The 20,899-nt window shown below is 54.4% G+C and overlaps 6 protein-coding genes across 6 annotated transcripts; 3 read left to right on the plus strand and 3 right to left on the minus strand.

Annotated features, from left to right (window-relative positions):
• The first annotated feature begins 509 nt into the window (after positions 1 to 509).
• Positions 510 to 7,740, plus strand: F5144DRAFT_513952 (uncharacterized protein). The gene is made up of 4 exons (XM_066786584.1): positions 510 to 6,237; positions 6,295 to 6,678; positions 7,240 to 7,296; positions 7,483 to 7,740. The coding sequence occupies exons 1-4, from the start codon at positions 858 to 860 to the stop codon at positions 7,638 to 7,640; spliced, it is 5,979 nt and encodes a 1,992-aa protein (XP_066640858.1). The 5' UTR covers positions 510 to 857; the 3' UTR covers positions 7,641 to 7,740.
• An 857-nt stretch (positions 7,741 to 8,597) lies between these two features.
• Positions 8,598 to 11,149, plus strand: F5144DRAFT_652032 (uncharacterized protein; the record flags this gene model as incomplete). The annotated part of the gene is made up of 3 exons (XM_066793049.1): positions 8,598 to 9,939; positions 10,009 to 10,474; positions 10,526 to 11,149. Exons 1-3 carry the CDS (start codon positions 9,098 to 9,100, stop codon positions 11,147 to 11,149), a joined length of 1,932 nt encoding a protein of 643 aa, XP_066640859.1. The 5' UTR covers positions 8,598 to 9,097.
• Positions 11,150 to 11,309: 160 nt separating this feature from the next.
• On the minus strand, positions 11,310 to 14,910 carry F5144DRAFT_621651 (uncharacterized protein). Its single transcript, XM_066792072.1, has 7 exons — positions 14,390 to 14,910; positions 13,942 to 14,327; positions 13,520 to 13,651; positions 13,105 to 13,458; positions 12,901 to 13,023; positions 12,621 to 12,836; positions 11,310 to 12,183 (listed from the first exon to the last, which is right to left on the minus strand). The coding sequence occupies exons 1-7, from the start codon at positions 14,517 to 14,519 to the stop codon at positions 11,377 to 11,379; spliced, it is 2,148 nt and encodes a 715-aa protein (XP_066640860.1). The 5' UTR covers positions 14,520 to 14,910; the 3' UTR covers positions 11,310 to 11,376.
• Positions 14,911 to 15,021: 111 nt separating this feature from the next.
• F5144DRAFT_613352 (uncharacterized protein) lies at positions 15,022 to 18,032 on the minus strand (the record flags this gene model as incomplete). The annotated part of the gene is made up of 7 exons (XM_066791747.1): positions 15,022 to 15,182; positions 15,460 to 16,613; positions 16,687 to 16,852; positions 16,917 to 17,197; positions 17,489 to 17,690; positions 17,762 to 17,902; positions 17,996 to 18,032. 7 exons carry the CDS (start codon positions 18,030 to 18,032, stop codon positions 15,022 to 15,024), a joined length of 2,142 nt encoding a protein of 713 aa, XP_066640861.1.
• A 762-nt stretch (positions 18,033 to 18,794) lies between these two features.
• On the plus strand, positions 18,795 to 19,244 carry F5144DRAFT_603732 (uncharacterized protein; the record flags this gene model as incomplete). Its single annotated transcript, XM_066791302.1, has 2 exons — positions 18,795 to 18,926; positions 18,984 to 19,244. The coding sequence occupies 2 exons, from the start codon at positions 18,795 to 18,797 to the stop codon at positions 19,242 to 19,244; spliced, it is 393 nt and encodes a 130-aa protein (XP_066640862.1).
• Positions 19,123 to 20,468, minus strand: F5144DRAFT_575961 (uncharacterized protein). The gene has a single exon (XM_066789101.1). The coding sequence runs from the start codon at positions 20,083 to 20,085 to the stop codon at positions 19,309 to 19,311; it is 777 nt and encodes a 258-aa protein (XP_066640863.1). The 5' UTR covers positions 20,086 to 20,468; the 3' UTR covers positions 19,123 to 19,308.
• Positions 20,469 to 20,899: the final 431 nt, after the last annotated feature.

Below are 20,899 nucleotides of genomic sequence, written 5' to 3' on the forward strand. Positions count from 1 at the left end.
CATGGATTCGCCACCCCCCATCATGGCTTTCTGCCTGCCGAGCCGGCCTCTAGTGTATGAGGTCGCCATGGTTGCTGACGTGGTGCCAATAAGTGTCACAGGTTTAAGCCTCAAAATTTGGTGGTGGTATCACTGCCTCCTGGCTGAATGTGTTGGAAAGTCCAAACAGCCATGTACAGGTACTTGTAAACAGGGGGTCAAATGTATTGCAAGGGAGGTCACTGTTCCTGACAACTAGAAGTGCGTGATTGAATTGTCTGATTGATTCCAGTATGTAGAAGGAGGGTATCTATACCTCCCTGAAAATCCTGCACTGGGCGCTTATTGTGGGCCCAGTGACCCCCAATTTCGTGGACCATTACTGAACGCCGCATTTACCCACGCGTTTTATTCAACAGAATGGCCAACCGCGCCAAGACAGAAAAAAGCTACCCCCCTGCCCCCTCCCAACCTGCGCTTGGGTCGCTTACCAAACAAAAAAGTTCATGAGGGAGTAAATAAACGCAAGGCTCTGGCCGTGGCGCCATGCTGCATACATGTATGTTACACAATCGACTGCGTGCGAAGTCCATTCGATATCCACGCCAGCCCTGGAAAATCGGGTGGAGCGGGGTATTTGCCTGCTTTGATTGACTGTTATCGGCAACGGCTTCATTGGCTTCAATTACAAGAAGACGGCCATGTTGAGAGGGGGAGCCCATCAGTCTCTCGCGGAGTCGCGCCGTCCATTCTAGAGGTACCAACCAGACCTTACCTAGGATTCGACCCGGGTTTTTTTTTCGTCGATCGGCCGTTTAAGAGCGACTTACAGATCCCCACGAGCCATCAGACACACATCATACCCGTTGACGCTCACCATGGAGTCAGTCCTGGTCGCGACACGGCCACCCGCCGCGGCCCCGCCCCTGGCCATGCCCAATGTCGGGGTTGTCCAGGAGGTCATTGCCCCTGACAAAAACCAGTCCAAACTAGACTTGACCACCATCGCCCGTGCCTTTGCCTATCACAAGATCTTGGCCATCGACAAGGTCGAGGCCATCGAGGATGTCTGCACTGATACTGAGAATGATTACGACGAGTTTGGGTCCGACGACAGCGAGTGGTCCGAGTTCGAATCCGACGATGACGACGTCAACGACGGCGACGGCGACAGCAACAACGACGACAAGGATGATGACGACGATAACGACGATTATGACCTCGACGATGATGATGATGACGATGATGATGTCGAACGCCATCTTGTGAAAACCACCTTCACCAGCACCCTGATCCTTGCTCCACCCCAGTCGGTTCAGGTTGCCAACGTGTGTGACAACTCTCGCTTCCGAAAGGGGCTCTGGGTTTCGAGCAAGAGTAAGCTTATCACCGCCTTTACCCGCTTGGAGATGGGCTTCCTGTCCCAGACCACCTGCATCGCGCGGGAGGCGCAACTCTATCCTTGCAGAAACACCGCCTGCGCCGAAATGAGGAAGAAAATGGAAACGATCGCTCCTGGATGCAAATGGACCCCCTTTCGGGACTGGGCCCTCGTCGCCATGAGTTGCCAGGCCGCCATGGATGACACCTATAAGGTCTCGCATGCCCATACCCATCTCGCCCGGGGTGTCGCATTGATCTGCTTGGCTCTGAAGAAGTGCCTCCACAAGCATCATCGGGGCAAACTCTTTCTCCCTTTCCTGGACGGAGACCGTGAGTACTCACACAGAATCGACCTGGCCACCGTCTCCAACCTTATTTACTGGATGGTGAGAATCCAGTCCCAACTGGGTATCGGTCCGCGCCGCTTCGGAAGATGGGACCATCAACTCCTCCCCTCGCACGTTACTCTTCCTTCCATTGAAACCGCCTCTGAATATGTCGAGAGGATGAACATTTGCAAGAATCGGCTCTGGAATCTTGTCAATGTTAGCGCCCGGAAGCAGAGCGACCTCCCCGACATTGTTTCGGCCTTGATTCCTTACCAAGAGAATCTCCGCCACAGCGGTCACCATTTCTGTACCCCCAACAAATGCCAATGGGCACAGATGGATAGTACCGGAGTCAAGCAGCTGCACAAGTGCAAACCAGCTGAAAAGGATGAAGCCCAGAGCCCCGGTCAGGAGTGCAAGCAGCTGCAGTATCCTGTTGAACTGCTCGAGACGGCCCTGGAGATGGGCAAGAGTACAGCTTGGCTCTGCAAATCGACTGCTCTTAGCGGCCCCAACGACCCCTACATCGCTATCTCCCATGTTTGGTCTGACGGCACGGGTGTGGGGGTCAAGAATGCCGGAACTGTCAACAAGTGCCTCATCCGCTTCTTTGATGGCATCGCTGCGGAGCTGAAGTGCAAGGCGGTCTGGTGGGACGCCATCTCGATCCCCAAGGAACCCAAGGCTCGCAGCAAGGCCCTCAACAAGATGCACGGAAACTACGCAAACGCTCAGTTTACTGTTGTCCACGATACATACCTCCTCAAGTTTCCCTGGAAGGAAGATGGCAGTCCGTGTCTTGCTCTTGTTCTCTCGACTTGGTTTACCCGTGGTTGGACAGCCCTGGAATTGTTCATGTCAAAGAAGGTTATTGTTCTCTTCAAAGACCCCGTGACTGGTGCACCAATCATGAAAGACCTCGACGACGACATTCTGGCGAAGAGCCCGAGCGTTGCTTCGTGTGCGCACTGGCTGGCGACCCGGCTGATCCAACGTCTCCGCCGGCCCATCGACAATGTCGGCGATCTGCTCGCTGTTCTCTCCCCGCGCAGCACATCGTGGGTCCGCGATCGCACCATCATCTCTGCCCTCTTGGCTGGAGTGCCCGACTGCGATTTCACCACAGGGGAGAGCATCATCGCGACCAAGGTCCTCGAATACCTGGGAAAGATCCCTTATACGTGCTTATTCCACGGGAAGCCTACCATGCGCGATAGGGGGGAGTACTCTTGGTGCGCAGCGACGTTGGACGATATGCCCGTGGACATCTCGACTGATCTCGGTGGCTCATCCGGCTCCAAGTCCAACGACTATCTCGAAATTGACGAGGCAGGCGCTGTCGAGGGCAAATGGCGCTGGCGCAAGCTAGGCAAGGATGACGACAAGAATCTCAGGCCATATGGAAATGATCTGGCCGCCGTAGTCAAAATCGAGACGGCCCTTCGCAGATGGAAGCGGTGTTTGTTGCTCCGACAGCCTTCCGATAAAGCGGAACTCGATGGGTCGCTCGCCCTCCTGGTCGTCCCAATCAGCCTCATTCGCTCGGAGGGCATATTGAAGTGTCGTTATGTTGGCGCTGTCGTTGAGTCCAAAACTCCCGCGAAACCCGAAGAAGGAGAAGAAGACATCCGTTACAGTTCCCAACCCTACGCCATCAGGATCGGTGGTAAAGATTCTGGGATCCTCGGGATGTTGGCTGATGAAGCAGAGGACCTGATGGACGAGTACTGCTGGCCCGATCCCAACTTTGCGGATGACGGCGATGAAGAGTCCATTCATGGCGACCAAAGTCCTGGCTGGAGCTCGGAACCGGCCGTGGCGGATGCTCCTCCCGACCATCTGCCGCAGTGGTTTAAGAACGTGCGGAGAGCGGCTGATGAGCCGCCTGCCGAGCTTATGGCTTCTCTTAGCCTTGAAGGCGCAACCCCCCCAACAATGGAAGCCAAACACCTCCTCTTCGCTTTGAAGTCCAAGAACGAGGAAGCTGCGCGCTATCTTGTTGCGAATGGCATCGAACTCCCTTCCATGAGCGCGGAGCAGATCCTGGAGAAACTAGGCGTCCAAGATCACAGCGATGACATCCTCGAATCAGTGCTTTGCCTCAAATTGCTCGCTGACATCTTGGCCGAAGCGGGTAATCTCCAACGTGCCATCGACCTGTACGAGGGAGTGATTCGATCGATCGAAAAGACTCCAGACGATGAACTTGGCGCAGATGGTCTGCTGCGTCTCTGCTACGCCAAATACTCGTTGGGCAAAGCCCTCCTCAACCACGACCCCGGCTACTCCTCGCACACCACCGAGAAGGTGCGCCAGCTCTTTGCTGGCATCATGGAATCTTTCAAGCAAAGGAACGTGAAGTGGGCCGAAGCCGAGAAACGAAAGCAAGCCAAGGTGGAAGGGGAAGGGCCACCGAAGCCGACGGAGGAGTTCGTTCCGCCGCCCTTGAAACGATCGAACACCGCAAACAGATTTGAAAAGGTCCAGGAGAATACTGAAGAGAAGGTGAACAACAATCAGATGAAGAGCGAACAGAGGTGGTACCGACTAGGGCTCAACACAGCTGCGGAGCTGACGCTCCTCGAAACGGCAGCATTTGACCTCAAGAGTGCGTCTGCGGTGTACAGTCTAGCGTTGAACCGATTTGGCTCTCACATTGACGGCAATGCTGGTTTTGAAGGTCTCTGGGAGCGGCGCCAAAGACAAATCTTCAACGACAAGAAACAGGCCGACGAGAGGTCCGCTAACCTTTACCATCGCGCCCTCAAGAGGTTCAACACCATGTTCCACAAGGAACATATCCTCATTGCCATCACATCTCTCCACCTCGGCATTAACTACACGTTGCGCGCGATGTTCTCCCAGGCCGAGGACCACTTGAAACGTGCTCTGGAGCTTTTCCAAGTTCAACTTTGTTGCCCTGAAAAACACATCCATGTGGAGAAGCACCCGATATTCGGACTGGCCCACTACTACCTTGGGCTCCTGTGTATAGCGCAAGGGAAATTTAAGCAAGCGCAGAGGCATCTGGAGAAGACCCAATCTGTTGTTTCGGGCTGGACAGGAGGTTCAGAGTCTCGCAACGCGGCCGCCGCCACTCTGGGCCTTTCGGCAACCTACGCCTTTGGCAACGCGGAACTTGGTCGCCGACGTCGGGACTTGGATAAAGCCGAAACATCATTTCAGTCGATGCTCCCAGGTTTGTTCGACGGCGACGGATCCGCACGCTTGGCATTTCAGGCACAGCTAGGACTGGCGCGGGTGCTTTTAGCCAGGGAGAGGACCGCCGATGCTATCTCGTCCTGCGAGCGGGCCATCCAGTCGACTTTTGGGCCTCTGGATAACCTGCCGGATGACCTTGATGTCTGTGAGGCCCTGGCATTTCTAGGGGGGGCGTATGAGGAGAATGAGAACTATCATTTGGCAGAGGCAAGGTTCAAAAGAGCATTGGACGGCTTTAAGGCCCTTCAGGGCGACAAGGACCCCAGCTATCTGCAGGTGGCTCGGCAATTGGGCGCAATCTACGGCAAGAGAAGCGACCGGGATCTAGCACGGGCAATGCTCACGGAAGCCTACGGGGGTCTTGCAGAGACAGTGGGGAGGTACCATCCCTCCACACTCAAGGCGAGCTGGCAGCTGGGGCGTTTGTGCCTGGACATGAGAGACTTGCCCGCAGCATCCGAAGCTTGCGATCGAGCCTACACTGGGTTCCGCAAAATCGCGGCTGGCAAAGAGACTCGCCCCATCGCGGAAACCGCACAGACGCTCGGTGACGTCTACTTCGAGCAGGCCAAGCTGAGCAAGGCGAAAGACATGTATAGCGCGGCTTTCACTGCCTTCAAGGGCATGGCCACAGCGGGGAGCACCAAGTCCGGCGAAGACAAGGGTACCAAGGCCAAGACCAAAGACACCACGAACACCGATAGCAAGGAGCCACCCATCACAGACAAGGCAACTTTGCTGGCGTCCCTCGAGGTTGCCAAGGTCTGCGCCCTCGTCCGACACATCGAACTCGCCGAGAAGCATTTCAAGATTGCCGTCGACGGCTTCAGCGCTTCCAAACGACCTGGCGTAGGGTCGGCGTTGGCCGGACTCGATGCTCAGCTTAAGCTGGCTATCTTCTATCGCGAACAGAAACGCTTGGAGGAAAGCTGGGAGCTCCTCAACGGAACCCGCCATGGGCTTCTCAGCCTGCTGAGCAGGGAGCAGCCAGAGCCCAAGATAAAGCAGGTCAGGGTCCAGATTCTGCAGACGGATCTTGCCCGAAGCGAAGTGTTGCTCGACTACAAGATCAAGAGAGATGCAGATCAGCACAAGAGTGTTGAGGAAACGGATTGCCAGTCTGGTGAGCTTCCGGGAATGGAAGCTGAGGATCTGCATATCCCTAATATACAGACCATGATTGAGGGGGCACAGCAAGGCCTCTTAGATCTGCTTGGGGAAAATGACCCACTGTCACTTCACGCCACGACCGTGCTGGGAGACTTCTACATGAATACGAAACAGGACGACGACAATAACAGATCCACCTTGGAAACTTCCAACAGTGGAGAACTACAAGGTGGGGAAGAAGATTTGTCGGAGAATACCAGGGGTTCGAAAGGCGAGGCCCTGGTGCTCAAGGTTCTCGACACGTACGAGAAGACCCTCTGCATCGCGCGTGGGCACCCCAAAAAGCTCCGTGTCATCGAAATGCTCATCGCGTACTACACGGAGAAACAACAGACCGAGGGGTTGGAGAAGATGAAAGGCCAGCTGTGGGTTGACCTCAAGGAGGCCTATGGTGTTGATGTTGCGGCCGTGATCATGGACCTAAAGAACGTGAGGCGACCGGTTCGAGAGGATCGGGAATTTTATTCAGACGTCGACGACGACTCTGATTCCGACTCCGACCCGGACGACGACGCTGAAGTTGCTGAAGATAACGATGACGAGGATGATGAGGACGACGACCTGAGTTCTTGGGACTCCGATTCGAGCGACGCCAGTGCCGAGGATGAGGCCGGTGGCGGGTTGCGACTCTGGGAGAAGAAGACATACCAGGATCTGCTAAGGCAGGCGGTCATAATGATCAAAGAGAAAGCGGTAGCGGTAGGAGAAGATAGGGGCTGGTTGCAAATCCGTGAGGAAAAGAGATACCAGGACGTGCTAAAACGGGCGGTGGTGATGATGAAAGAGAAAGGGGTAGCGAGAGGAGGAGATGGTAATGAAGGAGAAGGAGAAGGAGATGGGGACGGAGAAGATAGCTGCGAAGGAGAGGATGGTAGCCGGTCACGACTTTGGGACAAGAAGGCATACCAGGATGTGCTAAGGGAGGCGATTATCATGATGAAAGAGAAAGTTGTAGCGAGAGAAGAAGATGGTTGCGAGAGAGGAGGAGAAGATGTTTATAGAGAAGATGGTGATGGAGAAGATGGCCCCGAAGGAGAGGATATTGGGCGGTTGCGACTTCGGGAGAAGCTGCCAGGGCTCGCTCAGAAGGCGATAATGATGATAGAAGAGAAAGCGGTAGGGAGAGGAGAAGATGGTAACGAAGGAGAAGGAGAAGATGTTGATGAAGAAGATGGTGGTGGAGAAGACGGTGACGGAGAAGATAGCTCCGAAGGAGAAGATAGTGGCCGGTTGCGAATGCAGGACAAGATACCGGGGATAGCTAAGAAAGCGTTGATGGTGATGAAAGGGAAAGCGGTAGCGAGAGGTGAAGATGACTGCGAAGCAGAAGGAGAAGATGGTGACCGAGAAGATGACCCCGATGGAGAAGATGGCTCCGATGGAGAAGATGGCTCCGAAGGAGAAGATAGTGGCCGGTTGCAAATTCAGAAGAAGATACCAGGGTTGGCGAAGAAAGCGATGATGATAATGAAGGAAAAAGCGGTAGAGAGAGAAGAGGATGGCGGCCGGTTGCGAATGCGGGGGGAGAGGATATCAGGCTGGCTAAGAAAGCGATGATTGTGTATCTTAATGCAAGGGTAACAAGGCCTATATAGTTACTATATGGCAAAGCCTAGCCTGACATAGTGAATGTGTAAAAGATCCCCCCTTTTCTACATAACAAGCCCACTATACATACATACCGACCTCCTAAGGGGTTGCCTAGACACGCTTATATCGCAACCAGCTGAAAGCCGCAGCGAGGACAACTTGGAAAGCAAATAGGATGCTTATCGACAGTGTGCGTTGGAGAACGAGGCTCAGCGACTGGACTATTGTCCATGTTTGGGCCGATACGAGAGCAACAAGGGATGTAAAGATGGAAAGCTACAGGCTTCAAATCAGCTCATCAGAATGAGAAGAAATCATTCGCGAAATTGAAGGAATGTCGTTAGATTAAGGACACGGATGGAAACCGGCAAGGGGATCTACCTTTCCGTCCTCATGTGGTTGTACACGATGCCTCTGATGGATATCCGTCACAAAAGCCTTTCTCTGTTGCGGTAGCACCGATTCCACTTCTCCATCATATTCGTAACGTTCGGTTGTCTGGTCCCGGACCGTGAGCCCTACGCCACACAATTCAGCTCTGGTACCCTCCTAACGAGTGCGCTTGAGCGTGGGGATCACGGATTAGAGGAGGATGAGACGCGAGCCGCCAGTATTTGCGCACTACCGCACGCGGATGCAGCCAATATCCCAACGCCTTGTATATCCACCTGCTGCTTGTGATAACTAGGTAGTACCTAGTAGGTGCTCTGCTGAGCGGCTGGCTCATTGGGTAAACAACGGGAAACGCCTGGTCGCAGGTGGATCTGGTAAACCCAGTCCCAGGGGAGGATATCTCGGTGGTTCCGTTTCCGGGCTACATTCTCTTTCTTGTCTTTCAATATACGACCGGATATGAGCTCGTTGGAAATGGGGGATCCCGGGGACCCTGATGACGTGTGCCGTGGCCGAGAAGCCTGGGGGACACCGGCATCTTCATGCGACGATGTAACCTAGCGCGGGCGACCGCGGCTAAACGGTCTCATATTTACCTTGGTATTGCACCTGTATGCGGGTGGGTCCCTGCTGTTTCAGACGGCACTTCGGGAGATCAACAGGCGGGTAACTTGAAGGGATGCGTGAGGAGGCGGTCTGGTCATTGGTGGGAAGTTGGCAGCGCTTGGCTAGTGCCAGGTGCCAGGCTCGAACATAGATGATCTCCATAGAGAGATACCAGGTTCGGCAATCTCGGAGGAAGGATTGCTTTGCGGGTATAAAGTGTGGATAGGGGACGCACCAGAAGCAGGGCCGTTTGTGGGGATCGTGCGTGTTCACACGGAAAAGAAAGCTGGCCTTGGTTGAATCGAGAAGGGATGGGCGATATGAAATTATATAGTTAAGGCTGGCGGAATCTCCTTGCGGGTGTCGTCTAGCGGCCGCCGTTCTAGCGCTCCTGCTTTCTCAGCCCTTTATCATTCCTGGGTAAGATGGGTTTATCTTGGGGGGCGTCATTAGCCTTGTTCCTGGCCACTGGGGTAGCAGGCAACCCAGTTCTACGACCACGCCAAATATCATGGCCGGAACCGGTCCCGGCAGCCTCGATCGGACCTCTTGACTGGTCTTCGATACAACCCCCGGTGTCACGACGGTCCGCCAACAAATTCGCCTCCGTCAAAGCTACCGCTGCAAATGCCCCTCCCCTAACCGTCGACTGGCGTAACCGCGATGGCCTCAACTACATCACCACGGCACAAGACCAAGGTGTCTGCAACAGCTGCTGGGCTTTTGCCGCGGCAGCCCTGATCGAGTCCATGGTGCGCATTGAGCACGGGGTATGGAGCAAGCGCAGCGAGGCCGACGTGCACGACGGAGTGGGGGCGTCATGCCCGAGCGTCGGTAACGCCGAGGAGACCCTTGCGTGGGTGTCTGGACAAGGCCCCGAGTTCCTCAAGGACCCGACAAAACCGCGGCCGGGCATCGCCGACTGGCCGTGCGACCCGTACGAGGCGACGCTGCATCCTTACGAGCACTGTGCGGACCGGAACGGGAGGACGACGCACATTCCGTATTTCCAGTCATTGGGAATGATCGAGGACCAGAAGAGGTGGCTGGATGAGTACGGACCGCTGATCGTTACGTTTATCCTTTACAAGGACTTTGGATCATGGAAGCCGACAACCGAAGGCAGCGTGTACAAGTGGGATGGGGTATCCGAATCAACGGGCAACCATCTGACGATCGTCGTGGGGTATGATGATGATAAGCAGGCATGGATCATGAAGAATTCCTGGGGTCCGAGCTGGGGCGAGAGCGGATTTGTTTACTTTGCGTGAGTTACCCCTGAGTTGAGGTTGTTTGACTCCAACCACTACTAGATGGATGCTAACGTCATGGCTAGCTACGACCAAGCCAACATTGATAACTGGACCAAATACGGCGTTGCCAATGTTAACCCGGATCCATGGACTCGCAGGCGGCACCAGAGCGGAAGCATGCTTCAGTCGGGCAACGGCGACACGCACCGGAACTTTGAGCTGCTCGTGAGAGAGCCCACCGGATTGGGTTTTGCTCACGTTTCACGCGATAGTAACACCACGACATGGAGCAAGGTCTCCGAGATCGAAGGGAGCAGCCTCAGCGGCCAGCCAGCAATCCTCGGGACCTCCTTCAACCGGGATTTCCATGCGGTCGGTGTCGACAAGGATCAGACTTTGCGGCAGTGGGCGTATAGCCAGTCGGCAAAGAAGTGGTCGTCTGTTTCGACCATCGAAGGGAAGGACATTGATGGTTTCCCTGGTCTGGCGCAGAGTGATGGCACTCAGTTGGTCATGGTTGTCAAGCATGCCGACGGAACCTTGAACGAAGTAAGGCACGCTAGCTTTCATGACTCCAACGTCGAATACTGACAGTACAAGTGGCAACAACCCCCGAACAGCACCACATGGACCCTTGCCAACTCTCCTATCGCGAGCGACATTGCTCAGAGCGGACCCTCCCTCGTCCAATCGAACGTTGCCCTCAACATCTACGACCCCCAAACCATCTCGCGTGGCAACCTTTACACCGTGGCCACCCGCGCCGACGGCAAGCTGCAACTGTTCTGGCGCGGTGGCGAGGACACGGGAAAGTGGGCAGCCAGTGAAGTGTTTGGCACGGGCATCCCTCTGGACACGCCCCCGGTTATGATTCAGGACTACATCAACACAGCCAACGAGAAGAGCATGGGCGGTTTCCAGCTTGCTGTTGCTGTCGACGGAAGTGTACAGCACTGGGAAAGACTAAACGGCGACCTTGACCGGGAACCGCCGGTGGAGGGTGAGCAGGGGAAATGGAAGTTGACTGAGACCGTTGGGTCCGGGGTGAAACATGTCTGGGCGTTGGTCCATGGGAGCCACGACCACAAGATCCATATGATGACAGAGGGAGAGGATGGGCAGTTATCATACTGGGAAAGAGATGGCAAGTGGGCCGAGGTTGAGAAGCTACCCGCGTTGAGTGATGCAAGCTGGCCTACTTCAGACCCAGTAACCGGGGGCTAAGTTGGGGGACGGGTAGGGGGATAACGGAATACAGGAACGGGAGACAACCTCCTGGCAGCGATATCCACCCTTATATTATGTTAAAATACCATTTCGCTTTAATCCAAACTTTAAACAGTTGCCCGGTACCATGCACTGCCAGGATGAGTTCCCCTGACTTTTAAATGACTGTATCTATTCTCTCTGCCCTTTGTGCCAGTGTTTATCTCCACACTTCTGATATTTGTCTATAACTTTGCCTTCACCCTCTTTAACCCCTCAGCCACTCCTTTCTTATCCCCCTGCAGCGCAGCCAGCATCACCTCATCAGCCCCAGGAATAACCATCTCAAATATCGTCCCCTCCCCTCCGACAACCGCATACTCAAAATAACCACACCTCGCAATCGGCCTCGTCTTCCTCACATCCAACCTCCCCCTCCCATCCAGCGCCCACTCCGCAATATGCACCCCCACCACCCTCCCAATCACCACATCCACGCTCCCCACCGGCCCATGCCCAGGCAACCTCACCGTCGAATGATACACACACTCAAACTTGACCGGACTAGCCTTCACCATCGGCACCGGATTCCCCATCCCCCCACCATCACCCCCATCCCCATCCCCATCCCCCGGCAACACGCTACTAAACTCCTTCTCCAACCCCGCCACCTCAAACTCATCCACCCCATACCCCACCGGCCTTGCCGTCGCATTGACCGCCTCCCGCAACGCATACGTCGCCAGGCTCCACGCGAACTTGCCCGTGGCCTCCACGTTGCGCACCGTGTCCTTGCGGGCGCCGCCGCCGGAGTGGGTCGTCTGGTTGGCGGAGAAGAGCACGTAGGGGGGGTCGAAGGTGAGGGGCGCGAACTGGCTGTAGGGGGCCAGGTTGTGGGACGGTTGCGGGTTGGGGTGTTGGGGGGTCGGCGCGGGGAGGGGGGAGGTGGTGGAGATCCAGCCGATGGGGCGCGGGATTACGCAGGCTTTGAAGGGGTCGTAGGGGAGGTTGTGGGGGGTTTTGCCGGGTTGGTAGAACATTGTGTCGTTTTTCTTTTGTTTTTGTTTTTTTTTGGCGGGGTTGGAGGTGGTGATGGGTTTATGGGGGGTTGGTCGGAAGGATGCCGGTGTTGGGGGTGGCCTGCTGGTGGTATGTGGTCGTCGTCGTCTGTGTGGTTGCACGTGCGAGGTAGCACGGCTGTTCAAGGTATGACGGGAAGTTCAGACTGAGATTGTGACGCAAAGCTGTGACGCAGGTCTCGGAGTTGGAGGAGACCGGACGATGAGCGCTTCCCCACATAATAACTTTGCAATCCCGTCTGTCGTCCCTTGGAGAACGTTTAATTGGGCAGCTGCTGCCCGAAGACGCGGGAGAGTAGCAGCAAGTAACCCCGTAACACTACGGAAAGTCCTATGATGCATACTGCCACCCTTTCATCCGTTTATATCGCGTATCCTCCCGCCAAGTCCATGATCCGATCGGGATCTACCTGGTCCCTGATCTGTCGAAGCCGCTTGGTGTTCTCCACCCCATACATCTTCTCCGCCGGCGTGTCGGCGAACACATAGTTCGAGTAGTCAAGGAATGTATCCTCGTAGATTCCCTCCTCCTTGGCAACCTGCTTTAGTCTTGCCAGCGATTGGCGTGCCGTGGCATACCACCACTCATCATCGCTTTCCTTCGCCCAGGCAAAGTACAGGTTGAGCTTGGGAGCGGGTTATTAATCTACCTGTTACGGGTTCAAGGGACGGATGTAGATGGGCGCTTACCGGAAGGAGAGAATCGGCATGTGGGAATGCACCCGGCTTTGCATGCTTGCCGTAGTCTATAAACGGTTCGATCTCATAACTGACCATCGTGCCGCCATGCAAAGCGGAGATCTTGCCAATGTCCTGGATTGTGAACAAGATCAGCATCTGACTATCTCTCTGCATTGACCCACGCCGCAGGTGTCCACTGGACGTAGTACCTACCTCCACCTCCTGCTTGACGGCTTCATTAAACCGATTGGTAAGTCTTGTCGTAGAGAAGCTACCGAACGTGCCTCGTGCGTTCAAGACGATTTCGGCTGGGAAACTGTTTATAAGCTTCTTGTACGACTTCTTGCCCGTGTTGTCGAGAGTGGTCAGCATCCCATCAAACATGTCGAATATTTCCGGCTTTTCTGGCCCGTCATAGAAAAACAGCGTCAAGGAAGTTACCCCGAGGCCGCTACCATCAAAAGTTGTGATGATCTGTGCCTTCGGGTCCTTGCTCTCTTCGAAAAAGCGTTGGGTTGCGTTCAAAAGTGCAGGAATTTGACTTGAGGGGTACGCGCGGAGACCACCCTGGACGGCATCAGCATTGCTATGTGCTGCGATATTGAGTGGCGGGACTTTTGTTACTTACCCATACTTGGGCCGGTTGCGGGTGAGTATAAAACTCGGCTGAGGTGACAATCCCGTACCGATTCAGGCCGCCCCGCAGTGCGAAAAAGAGATCTTGGTTCTGGTCATCCGAGGCGATAGTGACTGTGCCATTCTAGAGTTCTTGTCAGCTGGTCATACGGTGATTACGGATGGTTGGAGTTAAGCTGACCGGAAGCACCATGTTGAAAGACTTCACTGTGTCGCAAGTGAGACCTGGATATAACCGTCAGCAGCCACCCATCACCCTGTTCGCCGTTAAAATGAAGAGGGAAAAGGGGGTAAAGGGGGAGTCAAGTAGAAGGCGATATTGAAGATGAAAAAGGGCGAACCATATTGGTTTGTTTTCCTGTCCGTTGTCAGTACTGCGGGACTGAACTTCCAATCTTGTACCACATTGGGAACGTACCAGGAATATCCTCCACCCAGGGTGAACCCGCCAACGCCAGGCCCGGGAACTCGCCCACCCACAACACTGACCCCAGTACCATCTAGAGCGTCGTATACATCGGCCCATCCCTGGCCAAAGCCAAGGGTGACAATCTTCTTATCCTCAGATAGATCGACCTGGTTCAAACGCTTAAGCGTAATGTGTACACCAGTCGTGCTGGAGAACCCCGGGTTCGATGAATGGCCGCCCGAGTACACAGCAAAAGGGGTGCTAGATGCACCGACAATTTCCAATACCAGCGAAACGTCCTCGACGGAGCCAACCTCGACCACACAAGCTGCGTCACCATTTGAAGAGCGGAACCAGTGTTGGGTCGCGGTAGTGTAACGCAGAAATTGAACTAGATAGCTAACATGTCAGGCAGCCGGGCCGGACGAGTTGATAAGGGGATAGAAGACGAACTCGGATAGACCACCTCACTTGCCTCCGACAACTGACTTGCAATATCTTGACAGACATCGGTGTAATCCGGAGCGGCGTTGACATTACAAGCAAGTAGGACGGCACCCAACAGCGCTCGGAGACGGGCCATGGCTTCCAAAAATACCCGACTATCCGTCTGGCCAGGAGCTGATGATGAGATACTGCCACAAGATGAAACCAATGGGACTATAATGGAAACATCGCAGAAATTATATCCGCCTGGGCCTGGCACTTATAAGGTGCTGGCGCCCATCCCCTTGGTCGCATTCACTCTTCCGCTAGAGACCACACACTGCAACAAACCCGTAGGTTCCCTGCTTGTTACAAAAGCGCCAGCATTCAGCTGCCAGGTGATGCGGGCATGAGTGGTATGGAACCTGGGTATGGTCGTCTTGGGGCTGAACGCCTGCCGTATCAACCAATGGTGTAGAGGACCACAGCTGCCGGCATCTGGTTCTCGGCTCCCGAAGGAACCGCATCGAGGTCCATTGGCCCCCTAAAACAGGTTTCACGTGCAGCTCGCCCGACTAGTTTACTCTTCCGGGAACCTGCGCTAGCTGCGGTTAATCGGCATGCACCCGAAGGGCAGGCTAACATCCGGTTGGGGTTGCCTACAACGTCGCTACCACGGGGCCGCCATCTTTCCGATTGGCATGTTGTCTCCACAACTTGCGAGTCGGCTCGCAAGCACCTATCCAATTCGATACTAGGGGCGGTGGCATCATCGCGAGTCCTTCGCCCATACCGGCGCACTCGAACCAAAAAGACCAAACTAGAAACAAGAATAGGAAGTCAATGAAGGATAAAGTCAAGGAAATCAAGAAATAAGAAAGTAAAAAAAGAAAATTAAGAAAAGAGTGAGGGAAAGAAACCAAGTAAATAAATAAATAGTAGACGTTGAGTTTCCGATGCCCTTTTTTCCCTCCCCCTTTACCCCCCCCCCCCAACCGCCGAGCTCATCGGCATCTACACTCAGAGTTCTCCTCTTCCTTCCTACAACGTAACCGGACAGCTCAAAGCCCATACATTCTCAAACTCAACCAACCTACCCTTCACATTCCCCAAACCGTCCAACTCCCGGCCGCTCATACCCCTTTTCGAGATAGCCGCCTTCCTAAACCCGGCGCGCCCCACCCCCGCTCCCATCAAATAGCCAAAAACGGACATAAACGCGTTATCAGGATCGTCCACCACATCATGCACGGCCATGCCCGCGTCCCCCACCGATCCGATCAAGCGAAGCAGAGTGCGAGCCGTCGTCAGCCCCACCGCCCCAACCGCCTCCCCCACAAACGGAATCCAAAAGAGCAAACCCGTCAAGAACCCAAAAATAAACTCCTCCCTTTGCGCCTTGACAATATCATCCGCCGTGTCCACAATCCTCTTCATACTCGCGATCGCCTCCTCAGCCGCGAACGCCGGCAACGCCGTGGCATCCACCAAATCCGACGGCAGCATGAGCTCGTCCCACTGGGCAAACCGCCGCACGATGCGGAACCGCTCCAGCATGCCACTGACACGTGCAAACGAATCGCCGAGGATCTGCTTCGGGTTGTAGATGTCGATCTTAGCGTCGTCCGGCAGCGGGTACCCCCGGAACCAGTTATCCTGGCGGTCCTGGCACTTGAGCACGTCCTTGCCCGCGTACTGGCAGCCGTTGTTGGTGCGCATGTGTCGCTTGCCGAAGCGGACCCATGCCTGGTCAATGCCCCAGGTGTCGGCGAGGTCCCGGTAGAAGCCGGCGGGGTCGGTCAGGGTGAAGGTGGCGTTGGGGATGGGCGTGCGGTCGAGCATTTCGAGTGGGAATTGGAATTTGGGACACGCGGGCATGTCGACGGGGGGGGGGGGGGCGCAGTCGTAGTAGTCGCAAATGGTTTCCTGGCACTTGAAGTACTTGTCGACTTTGTCGCTGACCATGAAGGTATCGATCTGCTCGGGGATCTGGGTTTTGACGTATTTTTCGTAGACGCGAAACTTGTTGTCGTAGTCGTCGTCGATCAAATCTTTGTACTTGCGCAACGATCCTTCGAGTATGCCGACCTGTATGTCGACAAGGTACTGCTCGATGCAGTAGGCTGGCAGTCTGGACATCAAGTCCTGCAGTTCCTCAAGAGAGGAAGGGCTAGCAGCGGCGGTGCAAGAAATCCGATAATTGTCGTTAATCCACGTTTCATTTTCGGCGTAGTAGTCGCCGCCAGTCCCGCTGGGAAAGAAAAGGGTGAGTTACAGTGAACGGTGTGAAGGACCAACTTTAGAGACGCCATGATATTACTTACTCGTAAGACGCCTGCAGGTTGACGGCCCAATCTGTGGTGCCCGCAAAGTTGTACGAGTCATGGAACCGTTCCCGAGCCTTCTTGACATCGTAGTCCATGTAGGCCACCCACTCCGTGTCGTTGTACACCAGGACGTTGGATCCTTCCTTCTTCCAGTGCTTGTTGACTCTGCTCGGTGTGGTTGATTTCCTCAATCTCTGCGTTGGAGATGTAACCCGCGGCACCCGTACAACGCCCCTTCCGACCCTCGGATTGACGAGGCGAGCCGGTGAACTTGCACCCTTCTGAGTCAAATCCCGCCTGGTCCATCTTGAAGGACCGACCACAGCTGGCAACGCCGACAACAACTTTGTTGGATGGGGCCCCGGCTTTAGTGATGATCGAAAGGGCATCCTTGGTCTCGGTCTCGTTGACGTAGGACCGCAAACAGTTGCCAGTCTCGCAGCCGGGGAACGTGCACTTGTTGTTGTAATCCCACAGGTAGTAGTTCATACCATTCAGGGGGTCATCGCTGAGAATGTCGGGAGCCTGGGAATTATGATGTTAGTCATGCTTGGCGCTCAGGTTCTCATAGGAAAGAGTCCCTCGCTCCTGGATACTCCCAGTCCAGATCCATCCAGGTTGTATTCGTTCATAAAGGCCAGAAGGTTGTTCTTGAATGTCTCGCGAATGATCGGTTTGACCGCCCCCCCGAAGGATTGCATAAGTTCTCGGCATAGTACTGAAGTCCCAACCGCCGAATGAGATGATTTTCTTGATGCCCTTCATGCCCTTGAACAGCTCAAACTGTTCCTTGACATACGAGTCTGTAATCTCAACCTTCCAGTCGCCCGCTGTGACGTTTGCAAAGGCGGAATGGACATGTGTGAAGCTGTTGGTGTCAATCTGATCGACCCACATGTTTATGCACCCACGGTTGAAGTTCCAAGATTCATAGTACGGAATCCTGATTTTCTTTCTTGGGGGTGGCCCTTTGACGACGTCTCTGCCATAGTTCCTGATGCCTAGTCCTCCAAGTCAGCTGATGCCCCGTGGCCTCAATGGATGCCGAGTTGGGAAAACAAAAAACACTTACAGTCACTCTTTCCGGGAGCAGCAGTCCCGGGTGCGCAGGTTGCTGACTTGGAGATGACGCAAATGTCGGCAGTCGTTCCATACTGGCCCCAGGTGTTACAACAAACATTCAGTAGACATGGGTTGCCATTGAAGTCGCTGCCTGGCGGGGGTTGAGGCGTGCCGCCAACCTCGATCCCCTGGCGTTAGTTTAGTTTCCTTCGGGGTAGGTGTTGGAGGGGAAGGGGTTTCTTACCGTGGGTCCACACACGGCGTTCTTGGAGACAAGACATTGTCAGTCAACGATATGTAAAGGGAAAAGAGAAGGAGAAAGAAGAAGAAGAAGGAGAAGAAGAAAAAGAAGAACAGGGGGGGAATGAAGAACAGAAAAGGAGGAGAAAGAAAGGCAAGGGTTGACGAAGAAAGAAAGAAGAAGAAAAAGAAGGGGGCGGAGAAAGAAAGAGAAAGGTTGACGATTCAAGGACAGAGATATCAAAAAACTATAAGCGCACCTAACTCAAGCCGAAGGAGGGTATCACTCGTCAGCTATTAGGTCTCACCCTCCGCACTCCGTGTCCTGTCTTGTAGAACTCAAGACAACTCTCACGTTCTATGCTGACAATTCCTTCCCTTCTGCCACCATGAAGGTCTTCAACCTTTTTTTCGTCCTTTCTTACCTGCCCACTGTGTGGGCAGGCGGGTATCAGGGATGCCTCGAACGACTCCTCCTGTTTCAAGCTTACCAGATTGACGAACTCAACGACGAAAAAGACAGAACAATCGGCTTCAAGTGCACCAAGTGGAATGATGGGAAGAAAGTGTGCGACGGCCCTTATCAACCATGTCGACCGGCGAGAAAGGGAGCCACCCGATGCAACTACGACGAGTTGATTGTTCACTTGGGCAAAGCACATGTGAGGAAAGGATGGTCCGTCCTGGACAGCGATAGAAAACTGGATGTCGACAAAACGGCTTTAGCAACGTTCAAATTATACGAATCCCGCCCAAAGCCCCCCAGCGCACCTCTGATTCCCAACTTCCAACCTTTCGTTGCCATGGTAGGCGACACGCACGAATGGAACGACTACGTCACCAAGCTCGGGGAGAAAGTCAATGATACGTGCAAGACCAAAAAGACAAAGGACAACGAACATCTCTGGGAGGCCTTCGACAGCACCAGTGAGAAGGTCAGGATTGCTCGCGCGGGAGACCATGGCCCACATCTCTAACAAGCGGCACACGAGACGTTGGGCGGTACGATGACAATTTACCAGCAAGACTTGGGCAAGAATCCCGTGACCGGAGAGATGTGGAAGACGGTGGATTGGAAAGAGACGGCTGTCAAAGCCAAGGCCAAGGGCGTCATGGATGCGGAGAAGAAGATTCAGGACTTTCTTAGTTTGTTCTACCTCGGTGAGCTGGCGAGGAAACACTACCAGGTCATCCACTCATACGAGCAGGTGGCGGATGCCAGTGTCGAATTTCGGAAGGGCAAAACTCTCTAAAGGATGGGTACCGGGAGGAGGAGATTGATCTGGCGGTAGATGTTTGTATGGCAGGTAGTAACATCTATGGTTGTATTTCCCCCAGGGGCTGGCCACTCGGATACTCGTACCCCTCTGCCGCCCATGCTTCCCTGAGTTCCTGGTCGACCATCTCATCCAACTCGACACTGTTCATCATCCGGCCATCGTATTTGTCAATGAGGAACACGTTTTCCTTCCCACACGGCCAATAGTGCTCCCACGAAGCCTGATGCCATGCCTCGATTCCATCCGCACAAATGACGTGGATTTCCTTGGTATTGGCAAAGTTTCGGATGTGTTTCGATTCAAAGTGGTAGAAATACTCAGACGAGTTCTCCCGCTCGAACTTCAGTCGCTCGATCAGACGTGCAATCGGCTTGAATGATTTCAGATAGCAGCGTGTGTCGATGAAGATCAGGTCGATCTCCAAGTTCAGCCAAGCATAGCGCGTCTCGTCGGGGGACAGCTCGGGGAAGGCTTGTTGGTAGAGACCGAGGTTTCGGGCTTCTCGGCAAGTTTGTAAGGTTGCTGGCACCGGTGTGGATGAGTCCAGGCGTGGGATAAAACGTGTGACTTGACTGGGGCGCCTCGCCCGGGCCTCGGCCTCCTTGGGGATCGGGTCTGGGTTCGGGACACGGATTTGTGTGTGGAGGACCCGAACATGAACGGTACGCGGCTCAACCGTCTGCTCCCAGACTCGAGCACGAAGCTCGAATGGGAGACGAGAGAACGGATGGAAAGTGGTCGTCATGTTGGCCATTCCGTTGCCGAGGTCTGTTGGTTCCCACTCGTCAAACAATGACTCGGCCGAGATTGTCATGTTGGTGAGTAGGAGGCTGGGACTTTGCTCGTGCAACGGAAAGGCGGGTTGAAAGATTGGGCTTTAGTTTTAAGTATAAATGGCAACTTTGGGTCGGTTTTGTGAAATATAAATAGCTATGGTATCGACCGCAAAGAAGAGAACAGCGGCGTGGCCTTTGGGCGACGTTCCCTACCCGAGGCAGGTCCAAGGTACACAGTACGCGGGGTCGGCTTTCGGCGGTTTGTCGGGGGGCCTGAAGGACTCTCGGGGCCTGAATTCGAGTGATGAATGGAGCAGGGAGCCCCCTGAATCGGTTGAGGTCTTTTTCTTTCGTCTTATCACCTGGCATAGAAAGGTACTTTTCACATTTAGTGTGACGCGCCGAGTCGTCGACCGTCAAATGCTTCTCGATCTGCAGCGTTACACACCGATCAACGGGGGGGGTCTTGGCTGTGGTGTAATTGGCGTAAATGTCGGGTCCGGCTGCATGTGCATGACTCCCCAGCTTGAGCATCAACGGTGGCGAGTCCCCCAAGGCATTGTGGTTGTGGGATCCAGACTGTCAAACACTAGAATCATGAATTTGGGCGACATGATGAGGCGAAGATGTAAAGTGATGATAATACCATCCGACCCGTGACTCCCCCGCGATCTTTCTGTCCCTTCCTCCCTCCCCTTCTCCGCTTCGTTGCGGACACTTCAGCTACCTGCCTACACTACCTGTCCAACTCCAGCATTCTTGCCACTGTCTCTTCTCTTTGGGACTATGGGGTCACGATACATTCAATAATTTGTTGTGATGGTGTCGTCTTATAAATACATGTAGCGTAGG

This window comes from Chaetomium tenue (assembly GCF_020726465.1).
Source record: "Chaetomium tenue strain MPI-SDFR-AT-0079 chromosome Unknown F5144scaffold_5, whole genome shotgun sequence".
Lineage (NCBI taxonomy): Eukaryota > Fungi > Ascomycota > Sordariomycetes > Sordariales > Chaetomiaceae > Chaetomium > Chaetomium tenue.

Coding starts and splice junctions, on each gene's coding strand:
- F5144DRAFT_513952 (XM_066786584.1), top strand. CDS start 858: ATGGAGTCAGTCCTGGTCGCGACACGGCCACCCGCCGCGGCCCCGCCC. Junction 6,238..6,294: donor CACCTTGGAAACTTCCAACA/GTGGAGAACTAC, acceptor GGGGTTCGAAAG/GCGAGGCCCTGGTGCTCAAG. Junction 7,297..7,482: donor CGGAGAAGATAGCTCCGAAG/GAGAAGATAGTG, acceptor ATGGCTCCGAAG/GAGAAGATAGTGGCCGGTTG.
- F5144DRAFT_621651 (XM_066792072.1), bottom strand. CDS start 14,519: ATGGCCCGTCTCCGAGCGCTGTTGGGTGCCGTCCTACTTGCTTGTAAT. Junction 13,652..13,941: donor GTGGAGGATATTCCTGGTAC/GTTCCCAATGTG, acceptor CAAGAACTCTAG/AATGGCACAGTCACTATCGC. Junction 13,459..13,519: donor CGCAACCGGCCCAAGTATGG/GTAAGTAACAAA, acceptor GATGCCGTCCAG/GGTGGTCTCCGCGCGTACCC.
- F5144DRAFT_575961 (XM_066789101.1), bottom strand. CDS start 20,085: ATGACAATCTCGGCCGAGTCATTGTTTGACGAGTGGGAACCAACAGAC.